A 22,393-nucleotide genomic window follows, 5' to 3' on the forward strand; every position below is an offset into this window, starting at 1 on the left:
CTAGAGACACTGGGGAAAGAGTGGAGACAGACTGGAGACACTGGGGAAAGAGTGGAGACAGACTGGAGACACTGGGGAAAGAGTGGAGACATTGAGGACAGACTGGAGACACTGGGGACAGACTGGAGACACTGAGGACAGACTGGAGACAGACTGGAGACACTGGGGAAAGAGTGGAGACATTGAGGACAGACTGGAGACATTGAGGACAGACTGGAGACACTGGGGACAGACTGGAGACACTGAGGACAGACTGGAGACAGACTGGAGACACTGGGGAAAGAGTGGAGACACTGAGGACAGACTGGAGACAGGCTGGGGACAGACTGTGAGCTGTTGTAGACTGAGACTTGATGAGAACAGTGTGATAAAGTTCAGTCAGACTGACCCATTTTATTTTTTCACCCTGAGGTTATCACACACACACACACACACACACACTGGGTCAAATTGAAAACATGTGACTGCTGTGTTTTGTTTGGTTTATATGGATGCTGAGTCAGGAACGTGTGTGTGTGTGTGTGTGTGTGTGTGTGTGTGTGTGTGTCTTATGTAATGAAGTAAATTAATAATCCTGTAATAATCAGGACGTTGTTAAAAAAATAACAGTTTAAGAAACATTTTGTGTCCAAATAGTCTTTCTAGAACTTCTAGATTCTGAGCTTTATTTTGAAATTCCTGTTAGAGAGGAAGTGTCTGGTTTGAGTTTGAGTTTTTTTTTGTTTCATCACATGAAGAAGAAAAAACACGTCAGAGCTGAGGCGTTTTTATTTCTCCACACCGTCGACACACCTTCACTTTGACTAACTGATTCTTGAGGTCAGAGGTCAGAGGTCACTGTGACCTCACTAAACATGTTAATAACTCCATAACTCATGAGTTCATTCATTAATTATGACACAGTTTAGAGAGCTAGATAGACAGATCTGTTTGCCCGTCAGTGTCGTGTGAAAAGCTCGTATGTCGCAGCAGGTGGGCGTGACAGAAACCTGTCCTCTCACCTGAGGGGAACAAACACCTGACGGAGACAATCCATACAAATAAACATGTATGGATGCTGCTTTAACTCTGACCGGTTTCAGAGTCGTCAGAGTCCGCTCCTTAACAGCCTCCGTTCACACAGTCCACATTCATTTCTACAGTGAGAGAAACAAACGTCTTTAGTCTTTCTTTAGTTTAGATCAGTGACGCTCTGCTCAGTGAATCAGTGAAGATCTCAGTCTATGACCCAATAATCAAGTGAAGTAGAAACACGGACACAAACCCAATAAACAAACAATGAGAGTCAATGTAAATGTGAAGTAAAACAGTGTAAAGGTTTTAATTATTAAATTAATTGATCAGAAACAGGAGGAGGACTTAATATGATAATAGATTAAAGCCCAGAGAAAGCACACCTATAAAATACGTCTTTAAAAGAAGCTAAAGAGTTTGCTGGTCAGGTGTTGGGGTCTGAACAGAGACCTGGTCCCCCTCAGTCCTGGACAGACTAACAGAGCTCTGGCTGAGGACCTCAGGTTGTGACTCGGCTAATGTGGTGTCACTAAGTCTGAGATGTTCTCAGGTGTGAGTCCGGAGCTTTAAAAGGCTTCAAATCAGTTCTAAAGTTTACCTGAAGCCAGTGAAGAGACGCTAAAATGGAGCAATGTTCTCTCTTCTTCTGGTGTTGGTGAGACATCTGGCAGCTGCTAGAGTTTATAGATAGAAGAGTCTGTGATATTTTACACCTGATGAGACGAGTGGAGGAGAAACACTGATCAGTAAACCTGACTCTGTATTTAAACCTACCAAAATAAGAGCATAATGTTCCTTTAAATAATTCTCCTTTGCCTCAGATTAGTTGTGACGTAGTTTCACTTCTGCTGAAGTCTCAGAAACGTGTCGACCTGCAGTAACCTCCAGCTCTTCCTCTGAGAGGAAACAACAACAATCCTCCGTCTGGACCTCAGCTCTACTTTACTCTACTGTCTCTACTGAGTCTGTCAGCTGATGTTCTGTTGATTCACCTTCAGCATCAGAAAAAAACAAGTTCAAGTTTTTTGGGTTTTTTTTAACTTTTCTTCTCTGCATCAACTGATGTGAGATCACAAAGCCGGAGATACGAGGTTTTAATCTGATAGTCAAAGTAAATAAAGTTTGATACTTAAATGTTTAATTTGAATGAATTAAATTTGATGCAGCAGTTTTACTTTTAATAAAAGATGTTTAATAAGACGTGAAGATAAAGAAAATGTCCGTTCTTAATTTGATATGTTTATATATATTTATGTGTTAATTAGTTTAAACACATCAAAAAGCAGCATGTTGAGAAACAGTCTTGTGTTAAATGATAATGTTTCAGACTAATTAAAGACAGAAATAGAGATGTTAAATGTTGGACTCTGGTTTAAAGTGAGTCAGAGCAGGAAGTCATGACAGACCTCAGTTCACTGTCAGCGATTCTTTCTCAGAGCAGAGGTCCGATTTATTCTGAACCGTGATTCACACCACGACTGATTTCTGTTTACTTCATTAAAACTTTGACCTGGAGTCTGTGTCTTTGTTCGCTGGTCTCTGCTGGTTTCAGAGACTCATCAGGCGACACTGACTCCACATGAATCATCATGTTGCTCTGCAGCTGCTGGATGTGGAGATGATCAGCTGTTTGATCATAAACTCAACGTATGGTGACGACGTGTCAGTGCAGGTTTAAACTGGAAAGATCAAATCTCAGAGCTGCTGTTTTAATTTGAAACGTTTAAAGACGTTGAAGTGTCGACAGTCGTTTAGTTTCAAGTTTGAGTTTGAGAAGTTGATTTAACCAGCTGGTAACAACCACCTAGTAACCAGCTGGTAACTGGTCACTGCAGGTCTGAGGTGGTTGTAGACAGGACACCTGAGGTTTGTCACTGATCCAAAAACACAGTAACTATGGTAACACCTAAAACCATCAGTAACACCCTGTCAGACCTGGTCCAAGTCTAACCAGACCCTGTATCTGGTCTCTGGTCTCCAGTTGGCTGATATGAAGAGCTGGATCGACCTGAGGAATGAGATCATCTTCCTGACGCAGAACGCCACGTCATCGCCCAGCGCCATGTACCAGGCGGTCTCCAGGATCGTGTGTGGTCACCCTGAGGGCGGCGGTCTGCAGATCAAGTCCCTGAACTGGTACGAGGACAGCAACTACAAGGCTCTGTTCGGAAACCACAACAGCAGCGAGGACGAGCCCACGTCACTGTACGATAACTCCTCCAGTGAGTGACGGGGGGGGGGCAGCTGAGGCTCATGGGTATTGTAGCATTTAGAGCTGCCCACCAGACTGGCTAACTTCACAGTTCAGAAAGTCTGCTGCTGCAAACTCAACCAGGGTTCACCTGGTTTTTTTGTTTGTTTATCTGTTTATTTCTCTGTTTCTTTGTCAGTTTATTTATCTGTTCGTTAATCTGTCTGTTTGTTTACCTGTTCGTTTGTTGTGTTGCAGCTCCGTACTGTAACAGCCTGGTGAAGAACATGGACTCTAACCCAATGTCCAGGATGATCTGGCAGGCTCTGAAGCCTCTGCTGATGGGGAAGATCCTGTACACCCCCCACAACCCCGCCACACAGAGGGTCATCCACGAGGTATGGCGTCACTTCCTGTCTCCTGGCTTCCTGCAGGGGGAGGAGTCGGTCTCACCTGTATGTGATCTGTGTCTATGTTGCGTTCAGGTGAACCGGACCTTCCAGGAGCTCGGTGTGTTCAGGGACCTGGGAGGAATGTGGGAGGAGATGAGACCCAAAGTCTGGAACTTCATGGAGAACAGTCAGCAGATGGACCTGATCCGGGTAACCAGCCTCCGCCCACCACCTCACCTGTCCTTCTTCTGCTTCTTCTTCACATGCTCTGACTCACCCTTCATCGCTCTTTACCTTTTTATTTGTGACCTGTCCAATGAGTGGAAGTGTTACTGACACCTGGTGGAGGTATCTGGTGTTGCTCTGACTCTAAATACACCAGTGACAACAATAATAATAATAATAATTATAATAATAAACATAAAGTTCTAAACAAAAAACAAATTAAAAAAGACTGAAACCAATTAAAATAAAATAAAACATTAACAAAGATCAGATCAAATGTGTTGGATGAGGATTAATCCGCTGATTATTTTCTCAATTAATAGTTTAAAAATACAGTAATAATACTAACTCACAGTCCAACGTGATGCGTTCAAAGTGCTTGTTTTTAATCATCAGTCACACAAAGACGTTCAGTTTATTAAAAATAAAGAAAAGCAGCAAAATCAACCGAACCACTGACTGCTGTTGTCATGACAACAGTTTTGGACAGTTCCTGCTGAGCTGGTTCTTCTTCAGGGGATAAATGAAGTCCTTCTGTTTGTGTTCCAGACTCTGCTGAAGAACAATGTCACTGCCACCTTCTTCCACGCCCAGCTGTCCGACACCGACTGGACCGTGGCCGACGTCTCCAACTTCCTGTCTAAGAAGGTGGACGACCCGCGGCCGCCGGGCAGCACCGTCACCTGGAGGGAGGTGTTCAATGAGACTGACCAGGCCATCATGAGCATCTCCCGCTTCATGGAGGTCAGTCAACTGAAATCACATGACCTCGTCATCAAGACGTTTATGATGTTCAGTTTTTAACATTAAACTTAAGTCCACTTCCTGTTTCCTGTTCCCACGGTCTCAGACTGACACAGACTGTGTCTGTAAAAATCACAATGGACGCTCGTTTCAAAGAGAGGATGACTTTGTTGTTCTTCATCTCGTTGGCCCGTTTTTTAATCGTTGTTCATTCGGCCTGATGTTCAAAGCATGATGGACATGTTGTTGTTGTTGTTGTTGTTGTTGTTGTTGTTGTTGTTTGTGAAGATCACATGACCTGACCTCCCTGTGTGTGTGTGTGTGTGTGTGTGTGTGTGTGTGTGTGTGTGTGTGTGTGTGTTAGTGTGTGAACCTGGACAAACTGGAGCCGGTCTCCAGTGAGGAGCGACTGGTCAACCAGTCCATGGTGCTGCTGGAGGACAGGAAGTTCTGGGCGGGAATTGTGTTCCCGGACATCGCCCCCAACGCCACAGAGCTGCCATCCAAACTCAACTACAAGATCCGTATGGACATCGACAACGTAGAAAGGACCAACAAGATCAAAGACGCGTGAGGACACACACACATGCACACACACGCACACACACACACACACACACACGCACACACACACACGCACACACACGCACACACTCGCATGAAAGTGTTCCTCTCCCTGAATTGTGGGAACGACCTCCATGACCCCGAAATTACTCCAATAAAAACAGCAGAGAGGTAAGAGGTGTGTTTGTATAGAGTCGTTGTGGGGACTCCCAGACAGCAGGTCCTCACGACGTCATAAACAAACATTTAATGTTTTATTCCTTTGATTTAAAGGAAAAGTTCAATATTTTACAGCTGAAACTGAGTCCACACCACAGACTGTACACAGTCCACAGGTTTCTGAAGCTCAGAGTGAGCTGCTCCACTGTCGCCATCTTGGCAGTGTCTGACTCCACCCCTAACTCCCAGCTAATCCAAATATGGTCAAAGAGGAGGGGCATGGGTGGAGCTGAGACTCTGGTGCATGATGGCTTGTGATGAGCATACGCTCTCCCACCACACAGTCAAAGAGGCCACGCCCTCATTTCTCCATAACTTTAGTCCTTAATAAAATGTAAACAGGTGAGTTATATAAACAGGTGTCATGAAGGAGGAAATTAGTTTTTGTACCAGGCTGTAAACATGTTTATTTCTGCTGTAAAGTTGGACATTTTAACATGGGAGTCTATGGGGACTGACTCACTGTTGGAGCCAGACTCTAGTGGTCATTAGAGGAACTGCAGCTTCTGGTTCTTCACTGTTGATGCTTCATGTTTCAGTCTGGAGGTTGATGATTGGTCAGTAACAGGACGAGCTCTATTGTGGGTGTTTTAAGTTTTGGTTTTTGGTGCATTTTGACTCCATGTGGTCTGGAACATCGGCTGGTCTGGTGGTAATTTAACGTCCCTGATTATATTTATATTGACTGATTAGACGTCAGATTCAGGTCTGACGTTCACAGTGTAAAGTTTGGTCTGTGTTGTCTAAACTAACTTTAACTGTCTCCTCCTCTTCAGGTACTGGGACCCTGGTCCTCGTGCCGACCCCTTTGAGGACATGCGGTACATCTGGGGTGGATTCTCATACCTGCAGGACGTTATTGAGCAAGGCATCATCAGGGCGGTGACGGGCACCAAGGAGAAGACAGGAGTCTACATCCAGCAGATGCCATACCCCTGCTACGTAGACGACATGTGAGAACGTTCTCCTGATCCAGTTGTCCTGGTGTCCTCTGTGACTCTGTCTTATACCTGTCCTCCTGTCCTCTCTCTCTAATCTGTCCTCTGTCTCAGCTTCCTGCGTGTGATGAGCCGCTCCATGCCTCTCTTCATGACTCTGGCCTGGATGTACTCGGTGGCGATCATCCTGAAGAGCGTGGTGTATGAGAAAGAGGCGCGGCTGAAGGAGACCATGAGGATCATGGGACTAGATAACGGGATCCTGTGGTTCAGCTGGTTCATCAGCAGCCTGATTCCTCTGCTGATCAGTGCTGGTCTGTTGGTGCTGCTGCTCAAGGTGAGGACATAGACATCGTCAGGTCTTCATCAGTTCATGTTCATGTTCATGGTCTGATGGTGACTCTGTGGTCTCTGGTACAGAAGGGGAACCTGCTGCCCTACAGTGACCCTGGTGTGGTCTTCCTCTTCCTGGGATCCTTTGCCGTGGTGACCATCATGCAATGCTTCCTCATCAGCACGGCATTTGCCAGAGCTAACCTAGCGGCGGCCTGCGGAGGGATCATTTACTTCACCCTCTACCTCCCCTACGTGCTCTGCGTCGCCTGGCAGGACTACATTGGCTTCGGAGCCAAAGTCTTTGCCGTAAGTTTGTTGATGGTTGTTATGATGCTGTGTTGTGATTGGACAGAGTGAGTCACATGACCTCCTCTTCTGCAGAGCCTCCTGTCTCCGGTGGCGTTCGGGTTCGGCTGTGAGTACTTCGCTCTGTTCGAGGAGCAGGGAGTGGGAATCCAGTGGAAGAACCTAGTGTCGAGTCCTCTGGAGGAGGATGACTTCAGCCTCCGCACCGCCATCATCCTCATGTACTTCGACTCCTTCCTGTATGGAGTCCTCACCTGGTACATAGAGGCCGTGTTTCCAGGTGAGAGGTGACATCATCATTGTTACAGTTGAACAGTCAGACTGATGAAACTGGTCTGAACCTGAACCTGTAGCTGTAGGTAGTTCGAGGCTGAAGCAAAGATACAAAAGCATCAAGTGTCTTTTGAGACATGATGAAATCTTAACACAGAGACTCTGATCATTAGACAGAATTAAATTAATCAGCTGTGTCTCCTCAGGTCAATACGGGATCCCTCGCCCCTGGTACTTCCCCTTCACCAAGTCCTACTGGTTCGGAGAAAAGGATGGAAAGTCCAACAAAGTCCCTCTGACCCGAAGAGGAAACTCAGGAGGTGAGACTGCAGTGACACAGAGTGGCCACAGTGTGGTGCTACACAGCTGCACAAACAACACAGGGAAAAAATATAAATACAGACAAATACAGAGCAGTGAGGTGTATCTGCACCTTGTTTTACAGCTGTATGTATGGAGGAGGAGCCGGCTCACCTGGAGCCCGGCGTCTACATCGAGAACCTGGTGAAAGTTTACCGTCACGGTAAGAAACTGGCAGTGGACGGACTGACGCTTGGCTTCTATGAGGGACAGATCACCTCCTTCCTGGGACACAACGGAGCCGGGAAAACCACCACCATGTGAGTCCAATACAACCAGGTCTAACACAAACACAGATACAGAGCTGTAAAAACCAAAACCATCTGAGTCGAGATAGACCAGTATCAACCAGAATCAACCAGTATTGACCAGTATAGATCAACCAGAATCAACCAGAATCAACCAGTATGTGTGTGTGTCTTTGGGGACACAAACAAAGGCAAGATGGCCGATTCAAAGTGGTCACTGTGACCACATGACCTGAACAAAGAAGACTACACAAGTTGGCGGTAAACAAAGAAACTACTCAAAATGGCCGCTGAGACCGCCTGGTGTGTGTGTGGGAGGGAAGGTGTGAGTTTCTTTGTTAGCCTAGCTCATGTAATCTAAAGGTACCAGGTTAGAGGGAGGAGGTTAGCTTCATGCAGGTTCTAGAGCTGAGACGTACTACTATGTGTGTGAACATAGGAGTACCCGATTAACTGTATGACTGACCACAACCTACGCAAACATTACAACAACAAGACATCAATCAACAAGTACATTAACAAAGTTAAGACTTCTGCTGCTTAGCTGTGCTGTGCGGTGCTATGCTGTGCTGGGAAAGGTTAGGCCCAGTCAGTTAACGCCTTGTGTCGTAGCTGCTGATTCTGAAGAGAACTTGGTTCACTCTCAGTTAATCCGAAGCAGGTCGCTGCTGTTGAGGAGAAGAGCGTTTGCAGGCTGCTGTGAGCGGGCCGGCGAGAGAGCTGGTTTCTCAGGTAGCAAGGCTGACCTGGGGCCTTGTTGCCCTTTGAGGAGCCGAGAGGAGAGAGCAGGAGCTGCTCTCCAGAGCAAGCCGAGAAGAGAGAAAAGAGAAGAAGATCTGGTTTTGTTTGGTGACACCCTTGGGGGTCACATGTCACACGCTGACCTACACTGGCTGGCCAGTTAGGTCCATGCGGGGAAGGGTCGTCCCCAAGTGTGAACAGTGAGGAACTGTGGAGTGTGAGTTCCTTTGTCCAGTGCAGCAAAGAAACATCTGGTCTCTTGAATGATGAGTCCCAACAACCAGTATAGATCAACCAGTATCAACCAGTATCAACCAGTATCAACCAGTATCAACCAGTATCAACCAGAATCGACCAGTATAGATCAACCAGTATAGATCGACCAGAATTAACCAGTATAGATCAACCAGTATCAACCAGTATCAACCAGAATCGACCAGTATAGTTCGACCAGCATCAACCAGTATCAACCAGAATCGACCAGTATAGTTCGACCAGCATCAACCAGTATCAACCAGAATCGACCAGTATAGTTCGACCAGCATCAACCAGTATCAACCAGAATCGACCAGTATAGTTCGACCAGCATCAACCAGTATCAACCAGAATCGACCAGTATAGTTCGACCAGCATCAACCAGTATCAACCAGAATCGACCAGTATAGATCAACCAGTATCAACCAGTATCGACCAGTATAGATCGACCAGTATCAACCAGTATCAACCAGTATCGACCAGTATAGTTCGACCAGTATCAACCAGTATCAACCAGTATCAACCAGTATAGTTCAACCAGTATCAACCAGTATAGATCGACCAGGATCAATCAGTATCAATCAATATCAATCAGTATCCGGTAATATCAACCAGTATAGATCAACCAGTAACAACCAGTATAGCTCAACCAGTATCAGCCAGAATCAGCCAGTATAGATCAAGTACTGATACAGGGTTACACATACAAGGTTACTAACAGGTACAGGTACAGTTTACCTGTAGAGGTACAGACACAGATTTTGACCCAGATCCAGTTTGCTGTATCTAAGTAGTCTTGTCATGTCCGGTCCCTGCAGGTCCATCCTGACTGGTCTGTTCCCTCCCACCTCTGGCACCGCCTACATCCTGGGCAGAGACATCCGGACCGAGCTGAGCACCATCAGACAGAGTCTGGGAGTCTGTCCACAGCACAACGTGCTCTTCAGCATGTGAGTCCTGCACCACGACTGTCCTCAGTCTGTTTCTCTGCACCAGAGGTGGAAAAAGGTTTCATCCTGTTTATCATGTGACCATGTTCGTGTTGTGGCACCCTCTGCAGGCTGACGGTGGAGGAGCACATCTGGTTCTACGCTCGGCTCAAAGGCCTGTCGGAGGAGCAGGTGAAAGGTGAGATCGAGCAGATCCTGCAGGACACCGGGCTGCCGCACAAACGCACGTCCAGGACCAGCACTCTGTCTGGGGGCATGCAGAGGAAACTGTCTGTGGCTCTGGCCTTTGTTGGCGGGTCAAAGGTCGTGATCCTGGATGAGCCCACGGCTGGCGTCGACCCCTATGCCCGGAGAGGGATCTGGGACCTCCTACTGAAGTATCGACAGGGTGAGTCTTTCTGATTCGTCTGTTTTAATCAGCTGGTTATATTCTCCAGCTGGACTTGATCTGAACATCCTGCCTCCCGTCAGGTCGGACCATCATCCTGTCCACTCACCACATGGACGAGGCGGACATCCTGGGGGACCGGATCGCCATCATCTCTCATGGGAAGCTGTGCTGTGTGGGCTCGTCGCTGTACCTGAAGAACCAGCTGGGGACGGGTTATTACCTGACGCTGGTGAAGAAAGAACCAGAACCATCACTGAGCTCCTGCAGGAACTCGTCCAGCACCGTGTCCTTCACCAAGAAGGTCTCAGCAGTTAACCCTAACCCAGTGTAGTACTGCTCCTTCAGTACTGTACTCTGTGTATTACCATTCCTTCAAACCTGTACCCGGTGTAGTACCGGTCCTTTAGTACTGTACCCAGTGTAGTACCGCTCCTTCAGTAGTGTACTTGGTGTAGTACCGGTCCTTCAGTAGTGTACTCTGTGTAGTACCGGTCCTTCAGTACTGTACCCAGTGTAGTACCGGTCCTTTAGTAGTGTACTCTGTGTATTACTGGTCCTTCAGTACTGTACCCAGTGTAGTACCAGTCCTTCAGTAGTGTACTCAGTGTAGTACTGGTCCTTCAGTGCTGTACTCTGTGTTTCAGGAGGAGGAGTGCGCCTCGGTCAGCAGCAGTGACGCAGGACTTGGCAGCGAACATGAAAGTGAGGCTGCTACCATCGGTGAGCTCTTTGTTCCTCCAGAGCGTTTGATTCGTTCACCTTCGGGTGGATCTGATCTGTGTCTCTTGTGTCTGTCCTCAGAGAACGGCCCCGCGGCGTCCATCTCTGACATCCCCTTTGTGCCCCCGGACGTGTCTCTGGTCTCAAGTCTGATCCTGCGTCACGTCCCCGCTGCCCGCATGGTGGAGGACCTGGGACACGAGCTGACCTACGTCCTGCCATACAGCGCCGCTAAGGATGGAGCCTTCGTGGAGCTCTTCAAAGATCTGGACGTGAAGCTGCCCGACCTTGGCATCTCCAGCTACGGAGTGTCAGACACCACACTCGAGGAGGTGGGACATGTTTTTAGTCCTCCACGCCAGCAATGGCTGTTGGCGGAGCCATCATGTTTTCAGGTCGTCCGTCACGTCCTTGTGAAGACGATATCTCAATAACACATTGAAAGTCTTTGTTTGAATTTGGTACAAGCATTCACTAAGACTCAAAGATAAACTGATAGGATTTCGGTGGTCAAAGGTCAAGATCACTGATGTAACAACCAGAGTTCAAGTCACAAGGTCAAATGAATTTAAACGAATATGTTCTTGTAGATTTTCCTGAAAGTGGCCGAAGATAACGGAGTCGACACTGAAGTGCCCTCAGGTGAGGACTTAACCTCTGACCTTATCTGTCATTTCAAAATAAGAGTGTCTCAGCACATCAGTCTTCACTACATCCATTGGTTTTATGGTGTGTGTTCAGACGGTACACTTCCTGTTCGGAGGCGGAGGAGGACTCATGCTTTCGGTGGAGGAGACCATCAGAGCTGCCTGAGACCTTTAACTGAGGACGACAACAACGACTGCAACGAGTCCGACGGAGACCCAGGTACACACTGACACACACCGACACACACAGTGACACACACTGACACACACCGACACACACACTGACACACACAGACAACCACCAACACACACACTGACACACACTGACACACACCCACACACACACTGACACACACCAACACACACACTGACACACACTGACACACACACCGACACACACACTGACACACACACACACTGACACACACACTGACACACACCGACACACACAGTGACACACACTGACACACACCGACACACACGCCGACACACACACTGACACACACTGACACACACCGACACACACAGTGACACACACTGACACACACCGACACACACACTGACACACACTGACACACACCAACACACACACTGACACACACTGACACACACACCGACACACACACTGACACACACACACACTGACACACACCGACACACACAGTGACACACACTGACACACACCGACACACACGCCGACACACACACTGACACACACAAACACTGACACACACACTGACACACACACACACTGACACACACACCGACACACACACCGACACACACACTGACACACACTGTCACACACACCGACACACACACTGTCACACACACCGACACACACAGTCACATACACCGACACACACACTGTCACACACACTGTCACACACACCGACACACACACTGACAGAACCAGTTCAAAGGTCAGCTCTGTCTCGGCCAGGTCAAATTAACTTTCATGGTTTTAACTGGTGAATCTCACCTGTACTGTTTTGTGGAGTATCATGTGATTAATCATGTGACCTGTGGTGACCTCTTAGAGTGCAGGGAGACGGACTGGTTAAACTGTACTGATGGTAAAGGCTCGTACCAGGTCGGCGGATGGAGTCTGAAGAAGCAGCAGTTTGTGGCTCTGATGTGGAAGCGGTTCCTGAACGCGCGGCGCTCCAGGAAAGGTTTCTTCGCTCAGGTGAGCTCCTCAGGGGATTCTGCTGGTTTTTATGTTACTCCAACTTTTCTAGGATTTACTGTGAATCCGTTCCCTTTGGTTCCTGTTCATTTTTCAGATTGTTCTTCCTGCTGTGTTCGTCTGCATCGCTCTGGTCTTCAGTCTCATCGTCCCCCCGTTTGGAAAATACCCCAGTCTGGAGCTGCAGCCCTGGATGTACGAGGACCAGGTGACCTTCATCAGGTAAAGACTGTCCCACGCCGTCACTAAGTGTTCGCATACGATATGACCCTGATGTGTTCATCGTGGTCTGACTGTTTCTGTCTCCCGTAGCGACGATGCTCCCGGAGACGCCAATATGCAGAAGTTATTAGACGCTTTGATGGATGCTCCAGGCTTCGGCACTCGCTGCATGGATGGACATCCCATCCCGTAAGACATGTGACATTGGTCAAATACTGGAGCAGATGTTTCAGCTCCATGTCCTGACACTCGTTGTCCCCCTCCCTCCTCAGAGAGGCTCCCTGTACCATGGGGGACGAGGACTGGCATATTCCTGATGTCCCTGAAAGCGTCCAGCAGCTGTTCAGCTCCAGAAACTGGACCATGGAGGATCCGTCTCCGCCATGTTTCTGCAGCTGTGACGGCAAGAAGAAGATGCTGCCAGACTGTCCTCCTGGAGCCGGGGGTCTGCCCCCCCCTGAGGTCAGAGCCCCTGAACAAGAGCGAGACATGGACTCAGAGTTAGAGGGAATTTTAGGGTCAAAGAACTGATATTGAGAGACAACAGAGGTTCACTGGTTACTGGACTTTTCATGAAAGACGCCTTCACCTTGTTCACATGTTGTTATGATTTAGTTTTATGATGAAATCATTCTCCTTTGTTTATTAATGTGGTGTTTGGAATAAACTGTGACTGTTGTTGTGCAGATGAACCTGAGCGCCACCGACACTCTGCAGAACCTTACGGGAAGAAACATCTCCGACTACCTGGTGAAAACCTACGCTCAGATCATTGGCAAGAGGTGAGACGCTCACCTGAGTAAAAACACACCTGGACAAGTTCCATAACAAGAAGTAAATGTTTCTGAATGTTTGTTTCCACAGTTTGAAGAACAAAGTCTGGGTGAATGAGTTCAGGTCAGTGTCTGGTTTTAGTTTTAGATAATAAACTCTGTCAGTCCTTTCCAGTTTTTCATATTCTGAAAGGGGTTTTTCTCTCTGCAGGTACGGAGGCTTCTCATTGGGCGCCAGGAGCACTCAGGTCCTCCCACCAGCCAATGAGATTGATGACGCCATCGAACGAGTCCGAAAGATCTTTGAGTTACAGAAGGTCAGTTAGAGATGCTGATCTGAAGCTTCTGAGCTTCATTCATGTAGAAACTGTTTATTCAGACCTTCATCACAAAACAACAACTTTACATCTGAGTCACCGCAACAACCAATCAAAACACACGAGAGGCAGCGTGAGGAAGTGACATCAGATAAGAACCAGTCCAAGTGGAAATAATGTGAAATATATCATATACATTCAGTATATCACATATAATAAACAGAATGATAAAAGTCAGAGACTGAAACCTGCTGCCGTTGTTTCTGCAGGGAGCTGCTGCAGATCGATTCCTGGACAGTCTGTCAGGTTTCATTAACGGTCTGGACACGAAGAACAACGTCAAGGTGAGAAACAGCTGATTTTACTTTGATTACAAATACAATAACAACACATCACCTGTAGGTACGGCACAGGTGTAGAGCATACCTGTATGACATGTTACTACTGTAGAAACAGTGGTTTTATGGGTCTGTAGTTCCAGCTGATTGGACAGAACCACTTATAAGGAGAGCAGAAACACTGATGAGTCAATTCATTCACAAAAATAATTGAACTTGTAGCTCAGAGTTTGAGGTCAGAACTGTCTGTTGAACCTGAATATACAGTGAAATGTTTATGGAGAATAAAGGTTGAATCTACTTCAGCTAAACACAGAATCTGGTTTGAAATGCTGCTTTCAGATAAATATCTCCTGTGTTTCATCACAACAATATTCATCAGTGTTTCCATGATAAGTTTATATCTTTGGTCTTTGGTCTTTGAGATGTTCCAGTCTGGATTCACTCGTTAACCTTGAGGAGTGAATGAATAATGATGACTGTTGAACTCTCTCTGTCAGATCTGGTTTAATAATAAAGGCTGGCACAGTATTGGAGCGTTCATCAACGTGATGAACAACGGCATCCTGAGAGCAAACCTGCCTGACGACAAGGACCCCAGAGAGTACGGCATCAGTGCCTTCAACCATCCTCTGAACCTGACCAAGGAGCAGCTGTCTCAGGTCGCACTGTGAGTGCACACACACCTGAGACACCTGGACACCACTCACTGATAGACTGTCAGGCGTCTTCAGGAGTCTTTTATTGTTTATCTTTTTGACCATTGACACATTTAACTCCTCCTGGTCCTCGTCTCCAGGGTGACGACCTCTGTGGACGTCCTGGTGTCCATATGTGTGATCTTTGCCATGTCCTTCGTCCCCGCGAGCTTCGTGGTCTTCCTCATCCAGGAGAGAGTCAGTAAAGCCAAACACATGCAGTTCATCAGCGGAGTGCAGCCGCTGCTCTACTGGGTCGCCAACTTCATCTGGGACATGGTGAGGCTCAAAACAAGCGCACCGTCCCAGTCAGTGTGTGTATTGTAGTGTGTGTTTGGTGTTGATGTGTGTGTTTGTGTCTCTACAGTGTAACTATGTCGTACCAGCAACACTGGTCGTCCTCATCTTCATCTGTTTCCAACAAAAAGCCTACGTCTCCTCCACCAACCTGCCGGTCCTCGCCCTGCTGCTGCTGCTCTACGGGTCAGCACTACACTGCACTTCACTGTACTACACTGTACTACACTGCACTACACTGTACTACACTGCACTACACTGCACTACACTGCACTACACTGTACTACACTGCACTACACTGCACTACACTGCACTTCACTGTACTACACTGTACTACACTGCACTACACTGTACTACACTGCACTACACTGTACTACACTGCACTACACTGTACTACACTGCACTACACTGTACTACACTGCACTACACTGTACTACACTGCACTACACTGTACTACACTGCACTACACTGTACTACACTGCACTATCTTGATATGAGATGATTACCTTCACGCTGTATGAGGAACATGTAGTGTCATTGTTTTAAAGGGATAGTTCAGGTTTTTGGTTTTCTCTCATGTTTTCTGACAGAAACATTTTGTTGATTTATTTTCAGCTGGTCCATCACACCTCTCATGTACCCAGCCTCCTTCTTCTTTAAGATCCCCAGCACGGCGTACGTCGTCCTCACCAGCGTCAACATCCTCATCGGCATCAATGGCAGCATCTCCACCTTCGTCATGGAGCTGTTTGGAAACAATGTGAGTTCACGCAGAGACACACTGAGGTTGCACAACAAACCTCCGGCCGTGGTTTAATGTTGTGTTCTTCACAGGAAATCGGAGGAATCAACGACATCCTGAAGAACGTCCTCCTCATCTTCCCTCACTTCTGCCTCGGGCGAGGACTCATCGACATGGTGAAGAACCAGGCGATGGCCGACGCCCTGGAGAGATTCGGTAACACACAGACAGACGCAGTGTGGGCCTTTAACAACACTGTAATACTTTATCACTCCAGTATTTTATTTTGGAGAGAGATCCCACCTGTACACTCATTAAGACTTTGATTTGAATAGACATTGATGGTAATTTAATGGATGTGTGAATAACCCTGTCTCAGGTGAGAACAGGTTCCGCTCTCCTCTGGAGTGGGACATGGTGGGAAAGAACCTGTTCGCGATGGCTGTGGAGGGAGTGGTGTTCTTCATCATCACTGTCCTCATCCAGTACAGATTCTGCATCAAACCCAGGTATCAACACACACACACACACACACACACACACACACACACACACACACACACACACACACACACACACACACACACACACACACACACCTTATTATTTACCTCCCTGCTGCAGTCTGAGCTGCTGAAGTGTTTATAGCTGCTGTCATACATGTTTCTGTCCACCTGGGGGCAGCAGATCAAACTGAAGATGAATGAAAACAGGAGGTTTCACAGATCTGCAGTGATAAAGACAAACAGCTGGTCCCTCTCTGTCTGCAGGGCCGTCAGTAAACTCACAAAACTGGGAGCACTGGGCGAGGAGGACGAGGACGTGGCCAGAGAGAGACAGAGAATCGTCAACGGCCTCGGACACGGAGACATCCTGGAGCTCCGACAGCTCACCAAGGTACAGGATCTGACCCGGGACCACAGGGTCCAGGTCTCACCTCAGTATTTTAGTGAAACAGCTGCTCACTGAGTTTTTATAAAATAAACTGCAGGAAGTATAAAGCATCTGTTAGGGACTACCTTCAGCGGCGGATTGATCCTCATTTGATGCAGTAGTGAGTGTGTGTGTGTTGATGGTGCTGAAAGTGAGTCGTGTCCTGCAGGTGTTCAAGAGGAAACAGAAACCTGCTGTGGATCGACTGTGTGTCGGGATTCCACCCGGAGAGGTGAGACTGATCACATGACTGATCACATGACCCGCCGAGTCATTTCAAATAAAAAAAACAGTAACTGCTGATGAATAATAACTCTGTTTTTGTGTGTGTGTGTGTGTGTGTGTGTGTGTGTGTCAGTGTTTTGGGCTCCTCGGGGTGAACGGAGCTGGGAAGACGACGACCTTTAAGATGCTGACAGGAGACACGGTGGTGACGAGCGGAGAGGCGTTCCTGGCCGGGAAGAGGTGAGGTCAAAGGTCACAGCAGGTTCTTACCTGAACTCTGGTCTGGACCTGAATCAGTAACTGAATGTGATCATGTTCAACACAACACACAGGGTGGACCGCCAAAATAAGAGTCATACATCCACCTTTAACTCAACATTATGTTTGTATTGATTTTATTTTGAAAGATTTTGTCCTCATGATGAAACTCTCACTCTGTTGTTACCTTGTTCTCTTTGTTTTATTATTATTATTATTATGAAGAGAACAACACACACACTCTCTCTCTCACACACACACACACTATTCCATAACTTCACTTGTTTCTCGTTAAGCTCATTAACTGCTCAGATAATTAGAATAAACACAGTGAGTGTTGCTTCATCTCTTCAGCTGAATGAGGTTCTCAACCTGTGGCTCTGGGACCCTGCAGGGTCGGTCTCCGACCTCTTCTTGTGATTTGGCTTTAAAGACTTTTCGAACATGAAGTGAAGGAACAACTTTATTATTATTAATTAGTTTGTTTCATAGTAACTTCTGTCACTTTTATTGTATCCATGGTAACAGCTGACTGTTTTTAAATCTGGATCGGTGGTCCCTGTTCTGAAGTGGTCTCTGTGTCCGTAGCATCCTGAGGGAGATCGATCAAGTCCATCAGAACATGGGCTACTGTCCTCAGTTTGACGCCATCAACGAGCTGCTGACAGGAAGAGAACACCTGGAGCTGTACGCCGTCCTCCGAGGAATCCCCGAGAAGGAAGTCTGTGACGTGAGTCTGTGACATCACACAACACACAACGCACATCTCACATCTCACATCTCACATCTCACATCTCACATCTCACATCTCACATCTCACATCTCACATCTCACATCTCACATCTCACATCTCACATCTCACATCTCACATCTCACATCTCACATCTCACATCTCACATCTCACATCTCACATCTCACATCTCACATCTCACATCTCACATCTCACATCTCACATCTCACATCTCACATCTCACATCTCACATCTCACATCTCACATCTCACATCTCACATCTCACATCTCACATCTCACATCTCACATCTCACATCTCACATCTCACATCTCACATCTCACATCTCACATCTCACATCTCACATCTCACATCTCACATCTCACATCTCACATCTCACATCTCACATCTCACATCTCACATCTCACATCTCACATCTCACATCTCACATCTCACATCTCACATCTCACATCTCACATCTCACATCTCACATCTCACATCTCACATCTCACATCTCACATCTCACATCTCACATCTCACATCTCACATCTCACATCTCACATCTCACATCTCACATCTCACATCTCACATCTCACATCTCACATCTCACATCTCACATCTCACATCTCACATCTCACATCTCACATCTCACATCTCACATCTCACATCTCACATCTCACATCTCACATCTCACATCTCACATCTCACATCTCACATCTCACATCTCACATCTCACATCTCACATCTCACATCTCACATCTCACATCTCACATCTCACATCTCACATCTCACATCTCACATCTCACATCTCACATCTCACATCTCACATCTCACATCTCACATCTCACATCTCACATCTCACATCTCACATCTCACATCTCACATCTCACATCTCACATCTCACATCTCACATCTCACATCTCACATCTCACATCTCACATCTCACATCTCACATCTCACATCTCACATCTCACATCTCACATCTCACATCTCACATCTCACATCTCACATCTCACATCTCACATCTCACATCTCACATCTCACATCTCACATCTCACATCTCACATCTCACATCTCACATCTCACATCTCACATCTCACATCTCACATCTCACATCTCACATCTCACATCTCACATCTCACATCTCACATCTCACATCTCACATCTCACATCTCACAACACACATCTCACATCTCACAACACACATCTCACATCACACAACACACATCACACAACACACAACGCACATCTCACATCTCACAACACACATCACACATCACACAACACACATCACACAACACAACACACATCTCACAACACACATCTCACATCTCACAACACACATCACACAACACACATCTCACATCTCACAACACACATCACACATCACACAACACACATCACACAACACACAACACACGACACACATCTCACGACAGTACTACACACTTTATAGTACACACTTTATAGTACACACTTTATAGTACATACTTTAAAGTACACACTCTATACTACCCTCTGTGCGGTGGTCAGCGGGAGTCATGGTGATGATGCTGTGTTTGATTGACAGGTGGCGGAGTGGGGAATCAGGAAGTTGGGTCTGGTGAAGTACGCTGATAAAGCAGCAGGAAGTTACAGCGGCGGGAACATGAGGAAACTGTCGACGGCCATGGCGCTGATTGGAGCTCCGCCTGTCGTCTTCCTGGTAACTCCTCCCCCTCCCCTTCCCCCTTCCTCATTCGTCTTCCTCACCTCTGATTCATCACCTTACTGTTTGTGAAGCTTTCAGCCTTCTCTGCTGGTCTTCCTCCCTCAGTGTGGTTCGGTTGAGTTAAAGCTCCAGAGAACAACAGAATTACACAACAGCAGCTGTCAGCCAATCAGCAAGCAGCTCAGCAGGTTTTAGGGGTGGGGGGGTGGGGGTTGTGTAACAGGCAGATTAAAAGGAGCTGCTGCTCAGTTCACTGAGGAGAGAAGAAGAACACATACAGGGAGGTTTATATTAAAACAGAGACGAAGAGATGCTCCTCCCCCTCCTCCTCACCTTCTCACTCTGCTTCCTGCTTCACCTGTGGGCCGACCTCAACCTGGCTGTCCTCCTCGTTACAGGACGAGCCCACCACTGGCATGGATCCCAAGGCTCGCCGGGCGCTCTGGAACTGCATCCACAGCGTCATCAAGGAGGGACGCTCCATCGTCCTCACCTCACACAGGTAAGAGACACCAGGACAGGTGACCTCAGTGTCCTCAGGTCCTTTCCTGTTGAGGACTAGGTCTCACTCAATGTCCTCCATGTTGTGTCCTTGCTGAGGAAACATGTCTCAGTGTGTATATTAACTGTGTGTGTGTGTGTGTGTGTGTGTGTGTGTGTGTGTGTGTGTGTCAGCATGGAGGAGTGTGAGGCTCTGTGCACCAGGATGGCCATCATGGTGAACGGCAGGTTCAGATGTCTCGGCAGCGTCCAACACCTGAAAAACAGGTAACACACACACACACAGCAGGATCCTCACACTGAATTTCAAAATGAAACGTGTGGACCGAGCTGCTAGAGGAACAAATATGGTTGATTCCACAGTCAAGGTGAATTCATTAAAATAAAATATATTAACTATAATTAATTAATTATTAATATAAATATACTTATTAATGTCGTCCACCAGGAGGCGACGGAGTCAGAACAAATGTAACTTTTAATTTAAGGAACAATCTGTGTGTTATTGTTAATTATTACTCTAATGTGAAACTCTTTAGTCATGTGATGTCACTGTGACGTCACTGTAATGTCACCGTGACGTCACCGTGACCAGCAGCTCATTATAATCACTGGTCCTGGTCCTCAGGTTCGGGGACGGCTACACCATCATCCTGCGGGTGGCGGGGCCCGACCCCGACCTGCTGCCTGTCATGAAGTTCATCGAGAGCGAGCTGAGCGGCAGCACGCTGAAGGAGAAACACAGGAACATGCTGCAATACCAACTCCCCTCATCCCTCACTTCACTCACCCACATCTTCTCCATCCTGGCCAAAAATAAAGAGACGCTGAGGATCGAGGACTACTCCGTCACCCAGACCACTCTGGACCAGGTAACTGTACTGCACACACCTGGACAGGTACACACACTCATATGTATAAATGTAGTGTCGATGTCTCCTGTGGGGGGGGCTAATGGGGGATGTAGTCTGACGCTGCCTGTGGTTCCAGGTGTTTGTGAACTTTGCAAAGGACCAGAGCGACGAGTATCACTCCAAAGACACCTCTGTGAGACGGAAAGACGTCTCCATCAACATCCCCACGCTGAGCTCCAGCCCAGGAGCCGACGAGGGGGGAGAGGCGCTGAGGGAAAGCGTCATGTGACCCCGCCATCATGTGACCCCGCCATGACGTGGCCGTGTGACGTCAGGAGGCTGTAGCTCCGGCCTGAACTCGACCCTGCAGCAAAGAGGACACCCCCCACCCCCACCTCCCACCCCCTCACCTGTTGTGATTTGTAGTGGGCGGAGTCACCTGCTGCCTCATGCCAGTCAATGCAAATGATTTCTTGTGGAGGCACCGCGCTGTTCGCCGGCTGCCAACCAGGCTGAATGTTAAATAGCTGGTGCTCGTGGCGGTCCTCAGCTGATTTCTTCTTTGTGTGATTGAAGCGGTGCCTCTAATGAACTCGTCAGGGTCTGTGTTGTTCTGAACTAACGATGAAGAATCCGAATCATTTCAAACAGCCGAGGGCTCGACTACAACAATCACCTTTTTAAAAACACCTTTGATTCCGTTTTTACCCTCAAACCTTTATTTATATGTGTAGCTGAAACAGTTTGTTGTTTTATTGTGGCGGAGCCCGAGTGGCCTTCCTGTTTCCTGTAGAGTCTAACAGCCAATCAGAGTGTTCAACACAGAGAGGAGGAGGTGATTGATTTTATAGTTTTTGTAAAAAAAAAAGGAGCAGATTTGTTCATGTGGGTGTGAAACAGTCAAATACCTCATCAGCTCCTCACAGCACACTACAGTATTGAACAGCCGATCGATTATTGATTATTGATTCTCCTTCCTGTTTGAAGCTGGAGCTAGTTCTGAGTTCCACCAGCAGGAGGTGACAGTGAACAGCTGATCAGGGCGAACCAGCTTCAGCACTTTGTGTTTGCACTGATGATGAAATTGTTGTTA

General features: G+C 47.3%; 1 protein-coding gene across 2 annotated transcripts in view; it reads left to right on the forward strand.

Moving 5' to 3' along the window:
- The window catches only part of LOC111233496 (ATP-binding cassette sub-family A member 1-like), a 41,021-nt gene extending 18,936 nt beyond the window's left edge, over positions 1-22,085 (forward strand). Inside the window, exons 8-48 of one of the 2 annotated variants that reach the window (XM_022761321.1) lie at positions 2,996-3,236; positions 3,464-3,603; positions 3,691-3,807; positions 4,372-4,566; positions 4,931-5,136; positions 6,126-6,302; positions 6,402-6,624; positions 6,708-6,929; positions 7,005-7,209; positions 7,409-7,522; positions 7,648-7,822; positions 9,625-9,756; positions 9,867-10,144; positions 10,228-10,448; positions 10,792-10,867; positions 10,949-11,199; positions 11,458-11,509; positions 11,609-11,734; positions 12,555-12,703; positions 12,801-12,925; positions 13,016-13,114; positions 13,198-13,387; positions 13,613-13,707; positions 13,790-13,822; positions 13,910-14,015; positions 14,285-14,359; positions 14,854-15,023; positions 15,153-15,330; positions 15,419-15,534; positions 15,964-16,108; positions 16,183-16,306; positions 16,470-16,599; positions 16,861-16,987; positions 17,193-17,255; positions 17,382-17,488; positions 18,095-18,236; positions 19,805-19,939; positions 20,344-20,447; positions 20,621-20,713; positions 21,075-21,318; positions 21,437-22,085. In XM_022761321.1, the coding sequence (XP_022617042.1) occupies positions 2,996-3,236; positions 3,464-3,603; positions 3,691-3,807; positions 4,372-4,566; positions 4,931-5,136; positions 6,126-6,302; positions 6,402-6,624; positions 6,708-6,929; positions 7,005-7,209; positions 7,409-7,522; positions 7,648-7,822; positions 9,625-9,756; positions 9,867-10,144; positions 10,228-10,448; positions 10,792-10,867; positions 10,949-11,199; positions 11,458-11,509; positions 11,609-11,734; positions 12,555-12,703; positions 12,801-12,925; positions 13,016-13,114; positions 13,198-13,387; positions 13,613-13,707; positions 13,790-13,822; positions 13,910-14,015; positions 14,285-14,359; positions 14,854-15,023; positions 15,153-15,330; positions 15,419-15,534; positions 15,964-16,108; positions 16,183-16,306; positions 16,470-16,599; positions 16,861-16,987; positions 17,193-17,255; positions 17,382-17,488; positions 18,095-18,236; positions 19,805-19,939; positions 20,344-20,447; positions 20,621-20,713; positions 21,075-21,318; positions 21,437-21,589 (6,054 nt within the window). In that variant the 3' untranslated portion in view covers positions 21,590-22,085. The remainder of the gene's footprint in view (positions 1-2,995; positions 3,237-3,463; positions 3,604-3,690; positions 3,808-4,371; positions 4,567-4,930; positions 5,137-6,125; positions 6,303-6,401; positions 6,625-6,707; positions 6,930-7,004; positions 7,210-7,408; positions 7,523-7,647; positions 7,823-9,624; positions 9,757-9,866; positions 10,145-10,227; positions 10,449-10,791; positions 10,868-10,948; positions 11,200-11,457; positions 11,510-11,608; positions 11,735-12,554; positions 12,704-12,800; positions 12,926-13,015; positions 13,115-13,197; positions 13,388-13,612; positions 13,708-13,789; positions 13,823-13,909; positions 14,016-14,284; positions 14,360-14,853; positions 15,024-15,152; positions 15,331-15,418; positions 15,535-15,963; positions 16,109-16,182; positions 16,307-16,469; positions 16,600-16,860; positions 16,988-17,192; positions 17,256-17,381; positions 17,489-18,094; positions 18,237-19,804; positions 19,940-20,343; positions 20,448-20,620; positions 20,714-21,074; positions 21,319-21,436) is intronic. The other variant, XM_022761322.1, reaches the window with a different exon arrangement.
- The last annotated feature ends 308 nt before the right edge of the window (positions 22,086-22,393 follow it).

Source organism: Seriola dumerili, unplaced genomic scaffold, assembly GCF_002260705.1.
Source record: "Seriola dumerili isolate Sdu_G_001 unplaced genomic scaffold, Sdu_1.0 BDQW01000398.1, whole genome shotgun sequence".
NCBI lineage: Eukaryota > Metazoa > Chordata > Actinopteri > Carangiformes > Carangidae > Seriola > Seriola dumerili.